The sequence below is a fragment of the Nomia melanderi genome, chromosome 5 (assembly GCF_051020985.1).
Source record: "Nomia melanderi isolate GNS246 chromosome 5, iyNomMela1, whole genome shotgun sequence".
In the NCBI taxonomy this organism is placed as follows: domain Eukaryota; kingdom Metazoa; phylum Arthropoda; class Insecta; order Hymenoptera; family Halictidae; genus Nomia; species Nomia melanderi.
In genome coordinates, this window is record NC_135003.1 from 1054070 (window position 1) to 1076515 (window position 22446).

General features: G+C 33.0%; 1 protein-coding gene across 2 annotated transcripts; it reads left to right on the forward strand.

Moving 5' to 3' along the window:
- The first annotated feature begins 1324 nt into the window (after window positions 1-1324).
- On the forward strand, window positions 1325-22379 carry LOC116424788 (putative fatty acyl-CoA reductase CG5065). 2 transcript variants are annotated; one of them, XM_031971669.2, is made up of 8 exons: window positions 1325-1463; window positions 15299-15590; window positions 15989-16305; window positions 16850-17097; window positions 18758-18938; window positions 19167-19352; window positions 19651-19905; window positions 20088-22379. In XM_031971669.2, the coding sequence occupies exons 2-8, from the start codon at window positions 15312-15314 to the stop codon at window positions 20164-20166; spliced, it is 1545 nt and encodes a 514-aa protein (XP_031827529.1). In that variant the 5' UTR covers window positions 1325-1463; window positions 15299-15311; the 3' UTR covers window positions 20167-22379. The 2 variants fall into 2 exon arrangements, with proteins under 2 accessions (XP_031827529.1, XP_031827528.1); XM_031971668.2 differs by lacking the exon at window positions 1325-1463 and adding an exon at window positions 9902-10372.
- Window positions 22380-22446: the final 67 nt, after the last annotated feature.

Consider the following 22446-nt stretch of genomic DNA (forward strand, 5'->3'; position numbering starts at 1 on the left):
TTTAAACGAGACACCCTCAATATCTATAAATGGACACCCAGGTATCTGCAGATTTGGAAGGGCTACGTAAACTGTTGCGATTTCGTACGGGCTTGGTTTATGGCAGGGATTAGCGTGCAGTCCCTCGTGGAAGTCAGATTCAAACTTTTCGTCTCGTTGATAGCTGTCCCTGCCGTAAACCAAGCAAAAGTTCACGCAACGGCGAGGATCGCTCGCGGACATGTGCACTCGTACATGGACCCGAAGTAGCGGGACCTCTCGCCGTTGTCAGATCTCATGGTTTTTTCCGCAAAACATTCACCGGCAGTGAAGTCAGAAGGTAACCGAACGGTTGCGTTTTCCCCACTCCGCCTTACCTCTTCCACTACCCCATTCCTCACTAGCGGACATCCTCCAACAATCTCCGCAACCACCGCAAAACCCAATGGTAATGCTGGGAAGTGGGTAAGCTGTACTCTCCTCAATTTCCCCGATCTGGCCACACTGCTCACCGGCGTCTCGCACCCATTCCTCGATCGTTTCCCTTCCCATCATCAGAGAGGGGGCTAAATTCATTTTCCTTAGGGATGCAAGAGCGCCAGTCAGGTCAGTCACTCTAAACCAGTCACCCAAAACAATCTGCAAAAACATAGTTTGATATTAAAAGCGTCGGGACATTGGCAATAGCCATACGTTATAATTTTGAATTTCTTAATAGTCCTTCCAATAGTGGACGGTAGTCCTTCAAGCCTTCGAAGATCATAATCGACACATCATTGTGCAATCATCAACAAACTTCGATGGATTGCATCCAGCATCTATGACGAATACTAACTTCGATGGAAAAATTATTTGTTTCTAGTAAACTAATTATTTATGTATTTATTCTTTTACTTGATTTCGAAGAGTTAATTATTATCTTTTAACCAGAGAAGTCTTTTTCTTTGTTTTTGATAACGTGAAAGCATAACAACACAAAGTACATAAGCAATAATATCGCATCTTTACTCATAACGTCATTCTGCGCAATCTTTTCCTCGTGATTTTCTTTCTATACTTATCAAAAACTTCTTCAAATCCATCGTCGTCGTCAGATTTGCGTACGAACCAGACGCGAATATTCAATCTGACGATTAGCTAGTGATATGCAATGTTTTTCTCTGATAATTATCAATAATTACTCTTAAAGACTTCCTCCTTTTGACAAAAAATCTATTAATAATGCTCGATACTATTAAGTTACCACCAAATGATCCACCAATATAAATTGACCTCCAAAAAAGTGACCATCACTTTTATCGCACTCTGTATAAGGTGGATCAGTAGTAGGGGCGATCGTATTTACTGGTAGTAAGTATTTAGAGGAGACCGATGCTGAGTCTGATCCCAGTTGTGCACGAAAGGTGTTACGAAGCCGGACCCCGTAAAATCTCCCGTTCGTGAAATTCACTCTCTCATCGAACAGTGTGCGCGACTCATCACCGGTAAGCACAAGTTGACTTTGTCGAGTTTTGAATTTTCCATTGTGTTCGAGTACATCACCGCGATCAGCACAATATAATTTACATAATTACAAAATTAAACCCTTCATTAACACTAGGTCCATGGAACGCGTCAATTTGACGCATGTTGAATTTTATAAACATTATCTGGCAAACGTTTACATCGATTTTGTAGTTCCCTAATAATACCCAATAGTTCAACTACAGGGATGATTAATCAAAGGTAATTAAGTAAATTAAAGTCAACACCTACATCACAGTAATTACAATATTTATACGAACGCATTCTTCACATTTACTTTAATTGCACGTTTTTATAATCTTCCTGCATTTATAATTGTCGTCTTATAATACAAACAGGTCGAATAATATTTTCCTGTGTCTTTTAATTTCCGTTCTAAGGTTCCATGATGAATATTTAAAATATTCTTTGGTTTGCTAACAATGCTTTCAATGGCAAGTCGTGTAGTAAACAGTTCCGGGACTTATGAATTTGAAAAACAATCTTCAATAATTAGTGAAGCACAAGCACTTTATTATGTTGTCTCGAGAATGATATTGTATTATTTTCATAGTAAATAATGTACGACATAAGAACTAAAATGTTAATAATATTGAATCTACGGTGCCAAGTTTTCTTTTATATTCATTATAACAAAATGCCATTTCCTATTTCTTTTTAGTGTTACCTATTATTTATTAGTTTTCATTGAGAAGTGCTAAATTACCTTGAATTGATTTAAATACATTTACAGTTATATTGATTTAAGGGAAAAGATAATTACAAGTGTAAAGAAATTAAACATATTGGATAAACTTAAAGTAATTAGACAATTGTATTTAATAATCTATAAAATAAAATTATTTAATTATTTTAAATGTTGTGCATGAATTTATTTAATGCTCAGGTAATAATAGTTATAGAAACAGATAATCCATCTTTGTAATTGAAATATAGGCAGACATATTACTATTTCACTATTGCTATTCAAAATTTTAAATATTCATACACAAATAGATTTATATTTAATCTCTATACCAGCAAGATTTTAAGTGAAGTATAAATTCAAAATTTTTCAAAAATGTGAACTATATTGTTCTGCTTTGCAAACACGGAAATGTCAGCACAACACTAGTGTCAAGTGAAACTTCATGTGAATTCAATTAAATAATTGATTGATTGTGTTGTATATACTTTATATACCAATACCAGGACGAATCAATTCTTGATGTATGTAGTACAGACAATTATAAAATTTCGAATACAGTAACTGGATTGCAAATATTGAAAGAAAACATCAATTTTTTAGATTGTCCAGGCATGGATTAATGTATTAATTAAAGCATGATACATTTTAATAATAACGTGCCTTATATTTGTTTATTTGAAAACACGGACAAATTGAAAGTGCTTTTTACGTTGCAAATATTGTTCATTTCAAGTTAATGTAATCATTGTAACTGTTTCACACTGTTTATGACTTCCGCCTTTAAAATACAAATTATAATTTTTATAATTAAATCGAACCTTGAACTTAACATTCAGGCATGAAATCCATAACTGAAATACCGCGTTTTAATTGACAGATTAAAAATGAGCTGTAATATTGAACTGTGATTATTTTGAATTTTCCAATAACAATTTTCATTTAGAATATATAATGTATAAAAATTTATAATTGTTTTAAATTAGTTCCGTGATGTTTAGTGTCTTTATAACTAAAATAAAAATATATTTTAAAATTTATTTTCATGTGAACAAAAAAATTCGAAAATATATTTCCATTGGTATCATTTAATTTATTTACAAAATTTCGTATTCACATTTGACATTAAAAATATTACAGAAATTCGTTTAGAAAAATTAGTTTATAGTTAACATATATTTCATTACTGTAATGAATTGCAGACTTCAAAGTGACTCACTGATACATGAATTTGTTCGAAATAAACATGCGCCTCCAGATAAGACTATTGCACTTCAAACGAGTTTATAAACATTCGCATGTTTTATCTACGACAGTAGTAATAAATTTACTGTATCAATTTTTGTTATTAAAATACTCTTCACATTATGATTCTTTGAATTACTTTTGTTGTAATCACAGTAGGTCATGAATTTTATACACTCATAATACATTTCACTGTGGAAATTTTCAAATAAACAGATAATGTTAATAAGATTTGCTTAAGTTTTCATATTATCTGCGTGCAACTGGTATGCTCAGTAATAGATATACATTTAAATATAATTTCTATCGTCCTAAATTAATTTATCAAAATGTGCATTTGAAGAAATATCATTGTAATAATTACCTATTATCTAACTCGTTTTTAGTTTTGCTTAATTGCTTTAGCATAGCTTTTTCAGTTCCAACGAAATAAATGTATTATAATTATAATTTTCCCTTGTAATTCAAATCACGCGCCCCCGTCATTACCATAATAAAGTATTATGTGTAATATTACTGTAAATTCACACAACACAATCAGATTCCGAATCTATATGGATTTATGCATCACGAAAATTTCGAGAAATCAGTAAAACACTAAATACAAATATAAATTTTCATGAACATCCACGATTTAATTGTAACACGCTCCGATGCGTTTTACGCTAACGTATATCAACAGACTACACATTCTTCGTGACAATTATTCCTAATAATAAACCACAAATTTTTATTATTTTAATCATATAATGATCCAAATTATCATTAAAGCTATTTCTAATAATTATCATATAAATCAATTGTTGAAGTACAATTATTAAGTTATCTATAATTATTAAAATATAAATCGATCATTTATATTGATTGATATCAAGTAAAATTGTCAAGCTATATAAAATTATGAAAAATTAATTTATCTTCAATCATTTTTATTCTTAAAGAATATTTATAATAAATACATGCAACAAAAATTATTTATAACTCGACGCAATGACACTTTCGAAAATAAAAATTCCTTTCTGCAGGAGACTATTTCATGTTTCATTAATATTGAATAAAAAAGTTGTTCCCAAACACGAGCGGACCACTGATACGAAAAAAATGTTGTAATGGTGTGAACGAGGCTCGAGAAAGCAACGTCGAAAGATACACGATAGAAGGAAGAGAGAGGTTGCACGGAAAGCATTGCATAACTCAGCACACGTCCTTCCTGCAAGCAACGCGGAAGAACTTTCTTCGCTCAGCATTCACGCAATACAACTGCATTTATTAAACTAGTGACGCAGACTGATATCTCCTCGGGAATCGTTTTCGGCAGCACATAAAGTGAAATTCGAAAACTGGTACCGAGTACGGCTGGCCGATTTCGTTCTTATTAATACGAAAATTAACGAACAGTTCGCAATCAGTCTTTTGAGTTTTTTATTTTGCAATTATACAAATTTTGGAAGTGATGAGAAATTATTATATAAACCACTTTTGTCTTGTATAAATTATATTAGTCATGTAACAGTTTGTATTATATGTATAAATTAAGTATTACATAAAAAGATTATTATAAAATAACAGATTTGATATTCCAAAAATTCGTGTAAAAAAAATGGTTTCTTATCTGGTAAAATTCTCATAAGAAATGGAAAAAGGGTAACTTTGAAATTCATTCGTATAAACACAATTTGTGTTTGTACGCAAGTTTATTGAGAAATTAGTTGCATAAACCATTTGTGCTTTACTTTTGGTGTACGAGTTTATCTTAAACTTTTGTAAAATAGTATTTTCCTTCATGGTCAAGTAAATAGAATTTGTCTCATACTTTTGATTGACAGTGTGTGCAATTTGAAGTGTACATAAACTGGTTTTAAAAATTGAATTTGAAATGTTTGTAAACCGGTTTCACAAATCGAATTTGTAAAACACGTACAATACCCTAACAGACTGGATTTACATAGTAATCTAATACAGGGTGTCCTGTAATTAATAATGGAACTGTGAAAGATTCTGCATGAAAACATAAATTTAAAATATAAACATAAGTTTAGAATATATTTTGTTAGTAATTTTCTAAACGTATAAGATGAATGTACCAACAGCTGACCAGTTAAATTATATATTACATTTCTGTATTTATATAACTTTAACTGATTAGTTATTGGTACATACATAGACAACTTACTTAACAAATTTCCAGATTAAATTTTCTCAAAAACGAAATTTCAAACAAAATGTAAATACAATAACATTGCTATTTTCTTTCACATTTTCGTCTTATTTTTTCACATAGAATTACCTTGTTCTCCATTGCGTCGTCAGTTGCACGACATTCTATATAGAATCACGCACAAAATCGATAAAGAAGCTTGAACTGGTGTGCGAAATAATAAAACTTATATTACCATTTGAATACAGTCAAAATCTGCCGTTCAATTGTCAAAGGAGTCCTAGGATTAAACATTCTAAGAACCCGTTAATAATGCGCTTAAGCAGAATATTTCCTCTTACGTAAGCCAAAAGAAATTGCATTTCTACAGACGAAGTGGGTCAAGAAAGTATTTCTGTTTGTACGTTCGGTTTCGTTTTAGTAATTACATCAAATACTAAATCAAGAGATAAATGAAGACATTAATAACTCATCATTGAAAAGTAACACAAAAACAACAAAAACCTCTGGCTACACAGTAATTGCTCTATATATTGCGTACGATGTTTATTGATCATAAACTCCAAAATTCTAATTTAAACATCGTAACAGATTAGTATTAGTAAATCTAACAATACTTTTATGTGATGAATTACTGAAGAAATTAGTAAAGTGGACATGTAATTTCTTTCCATAAAATTATTACGAGAATACTGATGCCGCAAATAGTATTTATTCATCTAAATGTACGTATCAAGAATTAAAGTGTTTCAACGGAGAGTTAAACTCCACGACGGCGTGCGAATATTTAAAAGCTGCTGCAATTTGCATGCAATTAAGAAAAGCGAACGTCGTTTGAGATAAATTTCTAATGTCTCTTGAGATGCATCTTACGGCAAAGAGAAGCAGACAGAACAGTAATTAAATCTGCGGAACAGGTGGTTCCAGCATCTTCAATTATGAATTTCCGTTTTAAACAGTTACGACTTGAGTGATTATTTCCCTTCGAGTTATTACGATTTCAAATGAATAGCACATGCGAACGCCTCTTCTCATTTGTCTGTTTTTAATTATTAGTTAAATACTATTGCATTTCTTTCGGTACAATCTCGCGAAACGTTTCACTTAATTAAAATTTTAAATTATATAAAATGCATTATTGAGTCGCATAGAAATTGTTTTCACTGAAAAAGATGACAAACTAAATGTAGCACTAATGTAACGATTTAAGTATTAATGGTAACGAAGTAATAATTGCTTTTTTAAGTATTTATGACATTTTTGCTTTGATGTGAATATAACCTATGTACATAGTATAATAGTATCGTTATGTACCTGTTGCTTCATTCAATCTTTAACTATCTCTACCTTGTATTTTCCTATAAGTAGCACCATCTAGTTGAGAAGTATATCATTAAATTGATTTGTCAACGCAAAGACTCCATTACCATTAAGATTTATATTACAAACTAAAAAAATTACTTCGACAAACCGAAATTCTGTACGTTCAATTAAAAGTTTGAATCCAGTTAAACAAAATTCTACGATACAAATATAATCAAATTTCATTCTGAATTTTAATTTAATTTTCTTGTATAAAATTATTATAGTGTGGTGGTTTACTATTAGATGATATTGAAAATGTGGATCTTCAGTAAAAAGAGAATTAGGAAAACAATATATATTTAATAAGATAAAGAAAACAATACGGACAACACGTAAAAATACAACACACGACTCTCGCACCAAAAATGTTCTTCTCCGCTGTCGCTCACCAAAATGTCCTCATGCACGCATTTCCACTCGCTTTTAACACACATCCCCATTCGCTCTGTCTTTCTCACCCTTGCACCCTTCTCACTCGCATCTTTCGTCCATAATCAAAATTCACGCAGCCACGTACACGCTTTTCTCACGGTTCAGTCGCTCAGTTCCAGACACTCTTCCTCGCATTCTTTCAGCCACTCGAGATTGTCTAAACGCAGTCACACTATTTTCCAAACATCCCGGCGCCGGTCCGTCGCAATACGACCTGGTCGCCCTCACGCACGCACAACAAACCATTCATCCTACAATATTTTAATCTACCCTAAATATTCTAGATACTACATTATTACTTTTGTTTACGTATACTTACCACAGGTTATACTGCATACAGGGTGTTTCTAAATTACAGGGCGCAAATGATAGAGCGTACAGAACTCACTAAACTGAGTAAAAAAAACCCTAATTAACATGCATCTGAAACTGAATAGTTTCCAAGATAAAAATAGATTTTGTTTAAAAAGAAATGTATGAGGACCGAATTAAGAACACCGAATTATTTTGAAAAATATCGGTGATACGAACAAATGTGTCAAACAAGAGTTACAGAGTATAAAATACTACATGTCACGGCAGGAGGTATTTGACCGTCACGTGGCCTTGAAACGTACTGCCAAGATCACGTCACAATTCTTAAATAGAACCCTACAGTTTCTATTCCATATTTTTCAAGCGCACATTGAGTCGTTCCCAAACCATAGAAATGAAATTTTTCGCTTAAGCCGTTATCAAGATATCAGAGTGATGGTAGCCGACGAACAATGTGACCGTCATGGGAGAGTAGAGGAACGCAAAATTCCTTGTTTGCTACACGATGGATTTCCGGTTTGAAAATGTGAACCTGATTTTGCCTCGGAAACTATTTTCTTTTAGATCCATGTTTACTGGGTTTATTTTACTCAGTTCAATGAGTTGTATACATCCTATCATTTGTACGCTGTCATTTAGAAACACCCTGTATAAGGTGATCTAACTCTGCCATCCTAAATTAGTTGAAAAATGTTTGTTATTTTAAAACATGTTTCTGATCAAAGTTTTATAGTATCGAGGAAGACGTACATTGTAACCATTACTTTTTTAGTTACTTTACTTTTTTATGAAGACGAAAATGTACCTAAAATTTTTTAACGACGTATTCCACACTTTACACAACAACACCAAAAAATATTGAGCACCAAGTAAAAAACTTTTGAAACATATAGTAATTATCATAATTTGTATTTCATTAGAAGTTAGCAGCAATTACATTAAAAATGATTTAAAAGATACTTCGACTTTCTCATTTAACGTATATTAGAGCTTCTAATGCTTTCTCTAATTACAAAATTAGAGATATATATTACTCTCACTTAAGACTGCTGTCATTTAAGAAACTCAAAGTGACGTCCTTACCCGAATAACACAGTACAGCACTTAAAAGCTAATTACTACATCATCCTTGCCCGATAGTACAAAGTATTTAATACTGATAGTATTAATCGGCCACCCTGTATATATATTTCCAGTTTCTTTGCATCACTAAATAACTGAAGAATGGACTACATTTACAGATGTACGGGTACCCGATATTTCGGGTTCGACAGCCTAAAAAATTCGAACGGGTTCGTGCGACTGTCCGTGGCCCTGCAACGCTTGGCCAGTCCGAGACTATTCGAGGAACCTGTAGCCGTATAGGCAGACTACTATGTTATCGGCCAGTTGACGGTGACGTCATAGATCACAACTCAAACAACTATTTCCACTGTAGTAGCTACGCCATCGACCGTCAACTGGTCGATGACGTATAGTTTGTCTGCACTCCGAACCAGTGAAGCCAGAAAATAACCAAACGGTTTCATTTTGCCCACTCCCCCTTATCATCTCGCTACAACCTTGTGGGCCCACCGCAGAACCCAACGATAACGCCAAGAAGAGGGGAAACCGTGTTCCCCTTAACCCCTTGGCATACTATTTACTTTCGCTACTAAGCTCGTGTAACATTTTACTATCGACAATTTGGAAGAAATGCATCAAAATTTTGAAGTGCAAGTTTCATTTGAAGATAATAAATTGATAATAGCAAAATAGTTATTTGCTTTGATCCGTGGTAATGGACAACATTGATTATTGTTAAATTGGTCTAGAAATCTTCATCACGAGTCTCACTCGTCACTGTACGGCAAGGGCTTAACCCTTTGCGGACGAAGATTCTTTGAAATGTACAAAACCTTCAACAGATAAAGATAAATTATATATCAATTGCTTAATTAATAGAAAATAGGGAAACTACGTGCTGACCTCTTGCTGTTCGAGTAATTAAATCATTTAAGAATTAACCCCGCAAAGGGTTAATTTCCCCAATCTGGTTACACTGCCCCGAACGGGTCTCAGGCTGCCCCAATGGTGCCGGGTTACCAAATATCGCACGCCACGCCCGAGCCCGCCCGAATTTTTCCGGCCCAGCCCGAACAAGTAGGTACATACACTAGGCGACTCGCACACGCCTGAGTACAGTATATATAGACTACAATAGTATGGACTACAATAGTGCCAGCCTGTATTCGAAAAGCAACCCTCACGAGCGTGTCGTCATCTGTTGGTTGCCAGTCGCGCAGCCGCGTAGAATCGCCTGACGATCGTCGTCAATGGCAGTGACGACCCTTCTGTCACAGCGAGAACCTCTCCAATGGCTCATCTATAAATTTATTTTTTACGAAAGGAAAGAGTTCATTATCGAGAAAATTACCGTTAAAAATTAACAAAAGAAGAGAAAACATAACGGAGAAGAAAATTGGAAGAAAAGGGGTGTAAAACGTGTGTGAAGTAGAGGGGTTGGGAGAAGGTGTGAGAGTCGTAGTGGGAAAGCATCTCGGAGGCGATGTTTGGGGGTGCGGAACTCCGTTTTCGCGAAGTCCAAAGGTTACGAGTCTTGCAACTCGAGAGATCGGGAAAGAGGGAGGTTTCGTTGTGGAACGATCCACGCCCCCGTGTCAGATAAGGTGAGTTCTCTTAAGAGAATCGTTTCTAGCTTCTTACCTCATTCTTCCTTTCATTTCACGACTGTTGTTTTCTTGGTTAATAATTTACGTTTAGTGTTTAATGAGTGTACAAGTTTAATAACTTGTGGACAAATTGAAAAGGTCGAATTGCGATATAAACAACCCCCGGTTTCTTTTGAATTATTATTTGATATCGTTTGTAATCATCACACAATTAATACGTTACAGACGTATGTTAATTTTTTAGTAATTATTACAATGAGGTTGTACGTCTTTCTGGACTTTTAGAAAATAACAATGTCATAATCGTTCGTATTGTGAGTGTTGTATCGTTCCACATGAGGTTATAATGAAACACAAATATTACATGTATTCTTAGTAAAATAACTTACAGTCTGATAAAGTTATATACACGTATGTAACGTTATTTCATTATCGAATAGAACTAGTTCAACAAATGCCAGTGACTTTTTAAAGCAGTGATCAAAGCAAAGTGTAACACGCTGTTGTGACACCATTTAAGGGGGTATAAGATTCTGCACGGCAATCAAATGTAATCTATAGTCCCATCCACTAGGGGGACCACTATAAGTATTTCCCGTGTATATAATAGAAATTTTATTTAAATAATAATTTTAATGAAACATTATTTCGTTGACGTCTTGATGTAAGATTTTGATTTTGAGAAATGTGTAATATTTTTGGTATTGAAAAGTGGGTAATACTTTTGCATAGTAGTGTATTTAATTTGAACGACAATCGCAAGGGGGAATAATCGTAAATGGGAGCAAGTTATGCGATTCCTGTTTCTCAACCACTTTCTCCTCGAGTCTCAAGGTATCAAAAAGAACTGGTCGACCGTATCCAAACTCTCGGCAGTGTCAAACGCGTGCACTTGAGACTTGAGCGCAGCAGGAAAAGATCACAGATAACCTGTTATGTAAAGGTTTGTTTACGAAGAAGGCATAGACAGAAAGCATTGCGCGCGCGCGCACGCACGTTTCCGAATATTGTTTAAACTAAAACCATATAAAAATAAAATTGCACTGATTATTAATGTCATACAGATTATTAGTACTTTATCCTTTACACTTTTCTTGTATCTAGACCAAACAAACTTTTATCGATATTCACCTGTAACATCATGGAGGAATAATGGTTCACTCGCCTTCAAATGTTATAAAAGAAATGTACAGGGTGTTACCTCTAACGCGACGCACGATTTTTCACCCACTTGTAGCCATCTGACAACAAAAAGTTTAGAACAAGAGTTGCAGGGTATGGAGTGTAGAATAGATGTCAGTGAAACAATTTCGAAAACAGTTTGTTTCATGGCAAAATCGAAGTTACCTTGGGTTTTACAAATAGGAATAAATATTGTTTTACCATATTATGGAGGACATCGAGGACACTTTCTTAAAGTCAAATACGATGAAAAGGTAAATATTTCACATTTCCACTACCGTAAATCAAGTAATATGTTAGTAAAAATATCGTGTAATCGTGAATTTTAAATTCGGCTCGATACCCTCTACAATACGATAAAAAAATATGTGTTCCTATTCGTAAAACCCAAGATAACTTCGATTTCGCTATGAAACAAACTGTTTTCGAAATTGTTTTACTGATATCTATTGTACGCTTCATACTCTGCAACTCCTGTTTTAAACCTTTTTTTATCAGATGGTTGCAAGTGGGTGAAAATTTGCGCATTTCGTTAGAGATGACACACTGTACAAATATCTAAACGTGTGATTAATATTGTTTAAAATATTTTAAAAACGGAAATATTGACTTTAGAAATATTAGTATATACTGGTTTACGCCAGGGTTTATTCGAAAATAATGACATAAGCTACGAAATATGCTTTTCTTGTGTGATTTTAAAGTAGTATTTTTTCAGGAATACATTGTTGGCCTAATATTTTATTATTTAAAATATAATAATACTTTCTCGATTAAATCGAGTGAGAATCCGTTATTACTGATACAACATTAATTGAGATAAAACAAATAACGTAATTTTCTGTAAAAATTTTGTGTTGATAATAATCATTTGTTTTACATTAAAGTTCTTCATACACTATACAATTTTTCGCGTTTTCTTTGCCATACGATGCAACACCAAAATTAAATAACTGCTAAAAAAGGTAGAAGAAGAACTAAGTGACAATAATTTATGTACATAGCGACAATGACTTTCCTTCAAATGAATAATTGAACAAATAATTTCCGTTCCATTTACTCAAACTTTCGTCTATGAGATGTTTAATTCAATACACAATCATTGGAATTGAGTATTGAGGATATCGCATGACTCGGGGACAAATCTTCGATCCGTGGAGTGGCCAGCTAATATCGAAAACTACCCGTTGCGTTCCGTCCATGACATGTGTAAATAGATTGAATGTAGGTTATAGAATGAAAGATTGGTCGATATCTACATAGGGTGTTCCACTTTAGTTATAAGTTCAATTATTTCCGGAACGATTCATTATTTAAAAAATGCCTCAAACGCAATTATTTTTCTGTTTTGACAGCTTTTCGACGTAGACAGATTAATACTGTTTTGTAGAGAGTGACCTGGTACGTCGATCGATGTAAGAAAAATTACAGTACAGCTCCCACAATTGCATCAGCGACCTTAGGTTTAAAAGTGCACAGAGACAAGGGAAGACGTCCACTCGCGACATTCGGCTTGGTAGTTATAAAGGCACGGTTTCGGCATATCTTTGCTATTGGCCGAGTCGCGAGCCGAGGTGGAGCGTGCGACCGATTATCCTTGCCCCGGTGCACTTTTAAACTTAATGTATCTCATGCACACGACCACTTGGAGAGCCCCCTCAAAACAGAAAACATGCATTCGAGGAATTTTTTAACTTCAGAGGTAATGGCATTTATAAATTAAAATGGAACACCCTATGTAGAATGTCCATGTACAGAGCGATCAATTCCTTCTTAATGGTGTTAAACTTTTTCGTTCTGTGAATAATCTCGCCACCCCTATTGTAAAACGTTATCGATCTCTGTATGCTCCACATCACGATTAGCAGTATGCAAACCAACAGGTATTTAATATTGGCAGTCAAATTGCCTGATATGTATTTTCTTATGCGAATTAGAAAAGTGAGTCTGTTAAAGTTTCGATTGATTTATGCATTAGAATGTACACTAATAAATCAATTTATTTGAAAATTTATCAAAACAACACATCTTTACAAAAATTATAAAAGAAGAAACTCAAAATGAATTGACCATTTAAACTCATTTGGCGATTCTAATATTAACCCCTTGCAGATGAGAATTTTTTAAACTTCTAACAACTCTTTCCAAAAGAAATTAAATTATGTATCGAAGTTTTGAATACTAAAAAGGAGGAACAGCACAAATTCTCGAATTGTTTGAACAACCAAATTACTCATTTGCAACTTTCGATTTTAAATATCAAAGCTCGAAATCGTCATTACAACGACATTCTGCTGCAGAGGGTTAATAATTCTTGTTTTCAACACGTAATTACCAACTGAAGATACTTTAGTGCCCAAATCTTTCAAAACTCAAAAAGTTCACTAAACATTGTACAAAAAAAGATAAAAATGTTGTCATGTGAATATAGGTATGCCTTTTTATCATGTCTCTTCCCCAACATATTATCAAATAGAGTATAGTGATGTTGTAGCAATTTTATTCTGCAAGTATCGTTTGTGTTTTAAATGAAACGATCAATTTACGTTAATTAACAGAAACTAGAACAAGGTAACCATGTCCTAGAAAAAGGAAGCATTACATGACGCGAACAAGTGTCGCTTTTCTCAAGTGAAACCCGCCTTCTGCTGAAAGGATTGTCCGTCGCGAGGATAGCTCGAAAGTTGTAATTGTCAAACGGTGTTTACTTCTCTCTCGAAGTGCCCGTTGCTGTGATCGTTTACCTAATCTATTTCCAATTGCACATTTCTAAATGCTCACTTCTCAAGCAGAAGCTTCAAACTCTTTTTGGAAGTAGTGAAGCCAAATGTTTATATTAGTTAGAAACTTCCGTGATTTCTTTATTTCGACTGGATTATACAATTTAACTATTATGTTTGTAGAATTTAATTGTTTAGATTATATTTTCTCTTAAATATAAGACGCCAAGTGAATTTTTCAAAGTCTCCATCTATGGAAATTACGTGAACAGTCTCGGTGCAATTATTATAGGACAGATGTAAGAACGGAAATTATAATTTCTTACAAAGTGAGAACCATATATGGGTGTTCAAACGCTTAACAATTCATGGATATCGATCCTCAATAAAAGGGAAGCCAAACGTCGAGATTACCGAGCTGTACGCGAAACGTACTCCAAAGTATTTACCTGATGGGATTAAAAAGAAATCCCTTAAAGCTGTTAAGCTCATTCTGACATACTAAACGTCTCAGCCGTTACAGTTTCACACTAGACGAATAAAAAACAGTTTCTTTCTCATTAAATTGTCACCGAAATCTGTTTTATTTATCAGAGTGTGATTTTATACTGACACTTTTGTAAAAAACTGAACTATTTTGTTCCATAACACTTACCCAACTTCATTAATAGCTGCTTATTAGTATTTGAAGTAACTACAAGATAGAAAATTAAGTTTAATCATTTTAATAGTAATGTTTTAAATAAAACTTATATAAATAATAATATAAATAATGTAACTACATAATAACCAGACAGTAACAAGTGAATGATTAATTAAAATACTTTGTCTTAAATGTATATTTGTAATTTTTAACAACGTGAAAGTAGCAACCAGTTGGCAGTAGGTAGATTGTCAGAATATTAATAAAACTAGAAATTCAATTACTGAGGGTGCTTATAAAAAGATGAAATTCTATCCAACCCGGACATTTCAGTTGTTAATTATTTCCTATTCTCTCTTTTTCCTCTCTTTATTGCAGATTGTCCGATCAAATGTCTTCGCTGGATCACATGTCTACCATGATGACCACCTCGGCCATAAAAACGAACCTAGAACAAACAAACGATGAGAGATGTATCCCTCAAAACTCCATCGAAGCGTTTTACGCGGACGCGGTGATACTGATCACCGGGGCAACCGGCTTTTTAGGAAAAGCTCTCGTGGAGAAGCTGTTACGCTCTTGTTCCCGTCTAGCTACTATTTTTATATTGATCCGCCCGAAAAAGGGCCAAACGGTCGATCAACGATTGCAGCAGCTACTACAAAACTCCGTAATCTTTTTTTCATCTGGTTACCACCATATTATTTCATTCAGCATTATTGTCTTTCTTTCTTTCAAACAGTTCAACAGTGAACTTGCGGGAAAGTCTATTCGTATCCACATTTTTCTTTTCATTATTATTACATTTCTGTAATACATTATACATTTATGTGATTTACTATAATATATACGAGTGATTCAAAATATTAGTGGTCTAACTCCTATTTCTAAATTCTCAAGAAATAAAAGCTTGTGCGAAATATTCTTGGATTAATGAAATACTAATGATGTCAATAACAGTATTGATTATTATTTATTCGCTCATATATTATTTATTTGAATCACTCATAATTATTGTTCTATTTACTATTGCTTACTTTACATACAATAGGAATAATCTATTGACAGGTTTTCGATAGACTCCGAGTGGAAAATCCGTCCGTGTTCGAGAAGATCCATCCGATAAAGGGCGACGTGACTATGCCAGACCTTGGCCTCTTACCCGAGGACAAACAGACGCTGATACGAAAAGTGAACATAGTATTCCATAGCGCAGCCACCGTGAGATTTGACGAGCCATTAAAAGTGGCCGTCAATCTGAACACGAAGGGCACGAATGAAATAATCGATCTGTGCAAAAGCATGAAAAACCTGATTAGCTTTATCCACGTTAGCACGGCCTACAGTAACGCGAACTTGAAGGAAATCAACGAAGCCGTTTATACGTAAGTACCTCAGCTGACCATTGAATGGAGGACATTTCAGAAAACCACGCCGATGGCAATGATTGGATCTGTCTTCATCCTTGCGCGTCTGTCTTTCTACACGCACACCATGATTCATTTGATTTGACTCAATCGTTCCTTTGTGCACACGCGAAATTATACTTTCGTCAGACTGTCTTCTGGTAATCAATAATAAATTTAGAAGGTTATTATTTGCGCAATAAGCGTTCTATAGAGATTTGTATGATTAAATTGACGTTGAAAACGGCACAACCATTTCCAAACGAATTTCTATTCAATATTAACAATATTCTGGCAGTGAAACTAGCTCTTTTGTTTCTAAGATAATTTATACATCATTCCTGATTCTAAGTATGAGTAATTGCCAAGTATTAAACTAGAAATTGATTAATTAAAGCTACGCTGAAAACAGTTACCAATTGTCAACTGATAGTAAGAGTATTTTCTTTACAATGAAATGAAACATTGTTTATCGTAGAAAAAGCAGAGTTAATCCGACCACGTTCGTTTTAATACTTTATAGCACAAAGGTCCAGCCTTCTACTGTGATCAACATGTGCGAGGACTTGGATGATAGCACGATTGAAATACTCGAACAGAAGATTTTAGAGAACCATCCCAACACGTACACGTTTACAAAGAATTTAGCGGAGCAGCTGTTATTAACAAGAGCAACGCAACTGCCTGTAGCTATAGTCAGACCCAGTATTGTAGGAGCGGCGCGAAAAGATCCGTTTCCTGGATGGGTGGACAATTTGAATGGGATCACAGGTAATGCACGCAGGTATTTACTACAAAACGGAAACGAACGCGTTTTATTTCAAATACAAAAATAAGAGTCGCATACGTATGTTAAACATTACGTTACTGTTAAAAACTATGAAATCGCTTAGGTACAATCCCGACAATTTGGCGAGAAAGATAAAACAGACGATAACTCTGAAATATTTATTTACAATCTAAAGCATGCATCGACAAGTGAACAGATATTTCTGAACGTTTGCACAGTAATTCTCTATGAAAATATAAAACAAAAATCAAAATTAAAAAATTGCAAATTTAGTTTTAATTTTGAATAACTAACATTAAAAAATCTTTCTGAATTATGATGATGCACCGATGTTGTAAAGGAAAATTCTCTGTAGTAGATCACTTAACTATTATCAATTATAATCAATATAACTATTTTATCGTTAATAATTTATTAGAAAAAGAAAAAATGTTGATGCTTATTCTAGGTCTACGTTTACTTCAAAGGTTAACAATTGATGATAGGAAACTAATATTTAATTTATATTTAAAAACAATAAATAACACAAGGAGAGGGCCAGATATAAAAATCTGTTTTTGGATGAAGCTCTATGCGTGCTATATTACATATCTAGAAATGAAAAGCCCTCGCGCGGCTGATATGATTGATAATGGCCCTCCGTTTTCAAAACAGATGAGTTTTAAATTTGTGTGTTACTGCAATAAGACGATTAGAAGAAGTCTATTACAACAAGGTATCGTTTCAAATCTCTATGCTTGGAATTTTTCTTTCGTCCGTTTTTCTTTGTTTTTCTTTGAATCATAATCTTTAAGTAACTTGTATGTTATTATTATAATATTATTTAACGTCTTATTATGGTAACACACAAATTTAAAATTCATTTTTCTCGAAAACGGAGCACCACTGTTAAAAAGTCATAAGGGCTTTTCATTTCTACATATGTATACATACGTTCAAAAACAGATTTTTATATCTGGCCCACTCCTTGTTAGATTTCTCAAATTCAATTTAAAACTTTCGTCACGAATCTGAAACGATGTTATAGACTAAGGAGTGAAGCAAATAAATCTAAAACATGTTGATATTTTCGAGCAGAAAAAATTGAGAACAATCTTACCATTATTGTTAATACATACATGCAAAAAAAAATAAGTAAAACATTATGTAATGGTTATCAATTAAATTAAATTATGCAATGTGGTTTATTTGTACCACAAGTAATATTTACATACTATAAACTTTTAAAAAACAATTTTGATAAGATAAATTCTGATTTAACGGCATACCAAAGAAAACTAAATAAAATTTTTATTTGACACTGTAGAAATAAACTACATGAAAATAAAAATAACGTGGACTATACGCGAGTATAAAATAAAAATCAGACTAAAATTATTATTTATTATATAGCTTTTTGTTTCAGTGCCATTATTAAATGGCATAGAAACTTTAATTCTATGCTAAAAAAGATATCGTCAAAAGAAATTTATACATAAAGAAGAGTTATGGTCCAATTTAAGAAACGGTCCAAATTAAACTACTTTCCCTTACGTATCGCTACTAACAGATTTTTAATTATTAATAATTTCAACGTGAATATGTACATATATAATATGTGATATACTGCATGTAGACAAAAAAATTGTTTAAATTCCATAGGTGTTATGATGGAGATCTCCAAAGGTACCTTGAAGACAATCGCGGCAGACCCAGATATAGCTGTTGAAATTGTACCAGTAGACTATGTTATAGACACATTGATATGCGCCGCGTGGCACATGTCAATGCAACAGAATAATTCCATTAAAATATATAACTGCACTTCAAAGAACATCATAAGGTAATGAAATAAATATAAAACATATCGCTATTTTAAACATGTTATAATTAAAATTATTTTAAACATTTTGTGATCGAAATAATTCTAAAAATGTTATAATTAACTACTAACATCTAACAATGTTATTATTACACTCAGGAAAAAAATGAAAGGGGAACAAGCATACTATTTACCTCTGTGCTCAATATCAAACTTAATTGTTTAATCAAACACGCTTCTATCCCTTAGGGTGCGCGACTATCTAAAGTTTACACTGAAACACTCGATACAACTGCCAACAAAGTATATGGTATGGTATCCAAGCATCCATTCCCATAAGAACAAGTTAATAGTCGAAACAATGACCTACATCTTAAATTATATCCCGGCACTTGTTTTGGATCTCTTCTCAAATATTATGGGGCGCAAGGCCATGTAAGTATATTTGAAATAAGTAAACTCAAGCTGATATTAAAACCAGTTTCTGAAAAAATAACGATCGCTTCGATATCGACAAGTTTTTTTCAAGAAAATGAGGTAAACGGGCGCAGAAAGTGATGCATATTCTTTTATTTAAAAAAAAAAAAACAAATTTCTCTATTAAGACTTGATTTTCCCAAATTTTCTGAGATTAAGAATTTCAAAAAATTAAAAATTTAGCTTCTCGATCTGATAGCGAACAAAACAAATGGGTAAATGAAAACAACTGGAACGACCGAAAATCTTATTTCAGAATGTTCAAAACTGCTAAGCGAATGAGTCGAACCATGCGAAACGGAACATTCTTTGTAATGAACGAATGGAAGTTTCAACGAGATAATATGGACGATCTATCGAAAAAAGCGAAAGCACTCAAGGATTCCAATAATTTTGACATCGATAGGTGTAACCATAATTGGGATACATATGTGCGCGATTATATTCTGGGAATTAGAAAGTATATTATGCACGATACTTGCTTCAGTAAATTCCAAAGTCGTGTGTCGTTGTACGTATAGTAACATTTTTGTAATTTATATAATTATTAAGCTGTATTATAAATCGATATCACGCTAATAATAAGTAATAATTAATATTTACCCATTCCATTTTCATATATTTTAATTGACTTTAAATTCGGTAAATATTTGTGACTTTATTAATTAATAACACGTAATTTTTTTATTTCAGATTGTACTTTATACATCGTCTTACCCAAGTGTCTAGTATACTCTTCTTATTGGTGATAATATTACGTTTCAGTCATTGACCACAAAATTCTTTGAAATATTTGGATTCGCTGTTTCATTTTGCTATCATACTTGCAACCTCTCATAACTTATTTTTTTATGTATATACTGTAATGTATAGTACCATATTGAGTGTGGTCGACTTAGTTAATAATTCATTTGCGATGTTAAAGTGCGAAACTATGCTTTAAGAACTATACTTTTAAAAGAATACTTTGAAATATTCTGATTATCACGAGGCAAAATGTCTCTCTTTAAAACAAACCGCCTAAAAAGATTTCTTACATATTTCGTAACTTCAAATACTGTGAAGTATCGTTGAGTTTTTCACTTATTGCTTGTCACATTCAAAATGACAAAGCTATCTATTGCAGAATATCTATCGTGTACTTCCAAAATCTGTAAGGGTTCTAATACTCTCAATTGTATTCAGTTATATCGAGTTGTTTAAAATATATGCTAATTAAAATCCTGATTTTAATTGCATTCAAAGTGATTGATTTCATAGTTTATAAAAACTATCGCATTTTATGATGATGTTAGAAAACCATTTCCTATGAAATATTGTTCGCTTTATGCACTGTCGATAGTTTTTAAAATCAGGTTTGTCCTATGAAAATAGTTCTTGCAGTGTTAAATTATTTAAGTTCATTTAATTGATTAGAACGTAGCAGGAAAAAATGAAATTCTAACAGACACACAGATGTTAAATATGCGAATCTTGGTAAAATTATGAAAACACAAAATCATAATCAAAATACTGATAATTAAATGAATTCAAGAATTAAAAGAATTAGGTACCAATATTTTCAGAAAATTTATTAATAATACAAAATGAGTATTTCGAAAAATTCTATTATTTAGACCATATATTTTGTAATGACAAAAGAGAAAATATTATGACAAATATTGTATTTTATTTTTGTAAAATTAGTTGTAGTAATCGCCAGAAAAAAAAATATATTGCATTGCAAACAGTTATCGACTAAATTAATATTGGATTATACAGTGGTACAGTGATTCAAACTAAACTATCGATGCACGTAAGCATTTAAATGTGTAAAATGTCTCTTCACACTATAAATAATTGTGCAACAGGAAATTAATTTCGATTGATAAGTGCTGACAGATATCAGAATAATTTTATATCTAAAGGTCTATGTCCTATGTACTGATCGCTTCTTTTGAGCATAGTAGCGACAACCAAGCTAAACGTGCACAGGGGTACGGGGAGACGTTCATTCACAGCGCTTGGCCCGGTTGTTATGGCGGCTCAGTTTTGACATGGCCTTCTTATTGGCCGAGTCGCGCAACAAAGAACACAAGCGAAACGAGATACGATAAGTGAAATGTACGAACATTGCCCCTGTGCACTTTTAAATCTATGGTCCCTAGTATGCTTGGAAGGGGCGAACAGTACACGTTGAGCCAAACGATGGATTTGAGTCTTCTGAAGTTTCATGATATACATATATTGTATTCAAACAAAAAATGAAAAAGACTGAAACCCATCGTTTTAGCGATGTCGTGCCGCCGCATGTCTCAACGTATAGAGAGATCTTAAGAATTTCCCTGTACTGTTTTGCAAACAGGAAATTACACTGTGGGTCTTTAAGCATTTATGGTACATACGGAATATGAAATACAATAAAATAATTAAATTATCAAGAATTAGTGAAGTTTCGATATTTTATACAAGATGAACTTTTTCTGATTCTAATCTTTATGTATGTATTATTGAAAATTGATATTTGCAAAAAGATCTGCAATATACGCTCAGTGGAAGAAACCGCCTCTTGGAAGCAAAGTTTATTAAAAGATTTAACTATACTTACGCAGAATTAAGATACGCGGATACGGGACCCGGCTCTACCTCGCATACTGAATTAACTGTAAACTGCGAACTGTTATTTACGAATACTGTTGATTATTGTCAAACAAAAAAGATATTTATTTAACGGGTGAAGATTTTTTAAATGGCTCAATTTGTATAAAGGCACATGATGCTTATTAGACCAAACGGAATAATACCACTTAGAATAGCAAATTAATATGTTAAGGATTAAAAAATATATTGTGTGAAAGGTGTATCCTATTTTTATAAAATATAGAAACATGACATTCTGTAATTTTTTGTAAACTAACTTCGAGGAAGGAACTACTTAATTAGTCTCTCAATGTATCATTGATTGCGTTACAAAAAAGAGTATAATAATAAATAAATAAACAAATTTCATTGAATAACGTGAAAAATGTTTTTTTTTATAAATTCTGATTAACGATTAAATAAATCAGCAGTT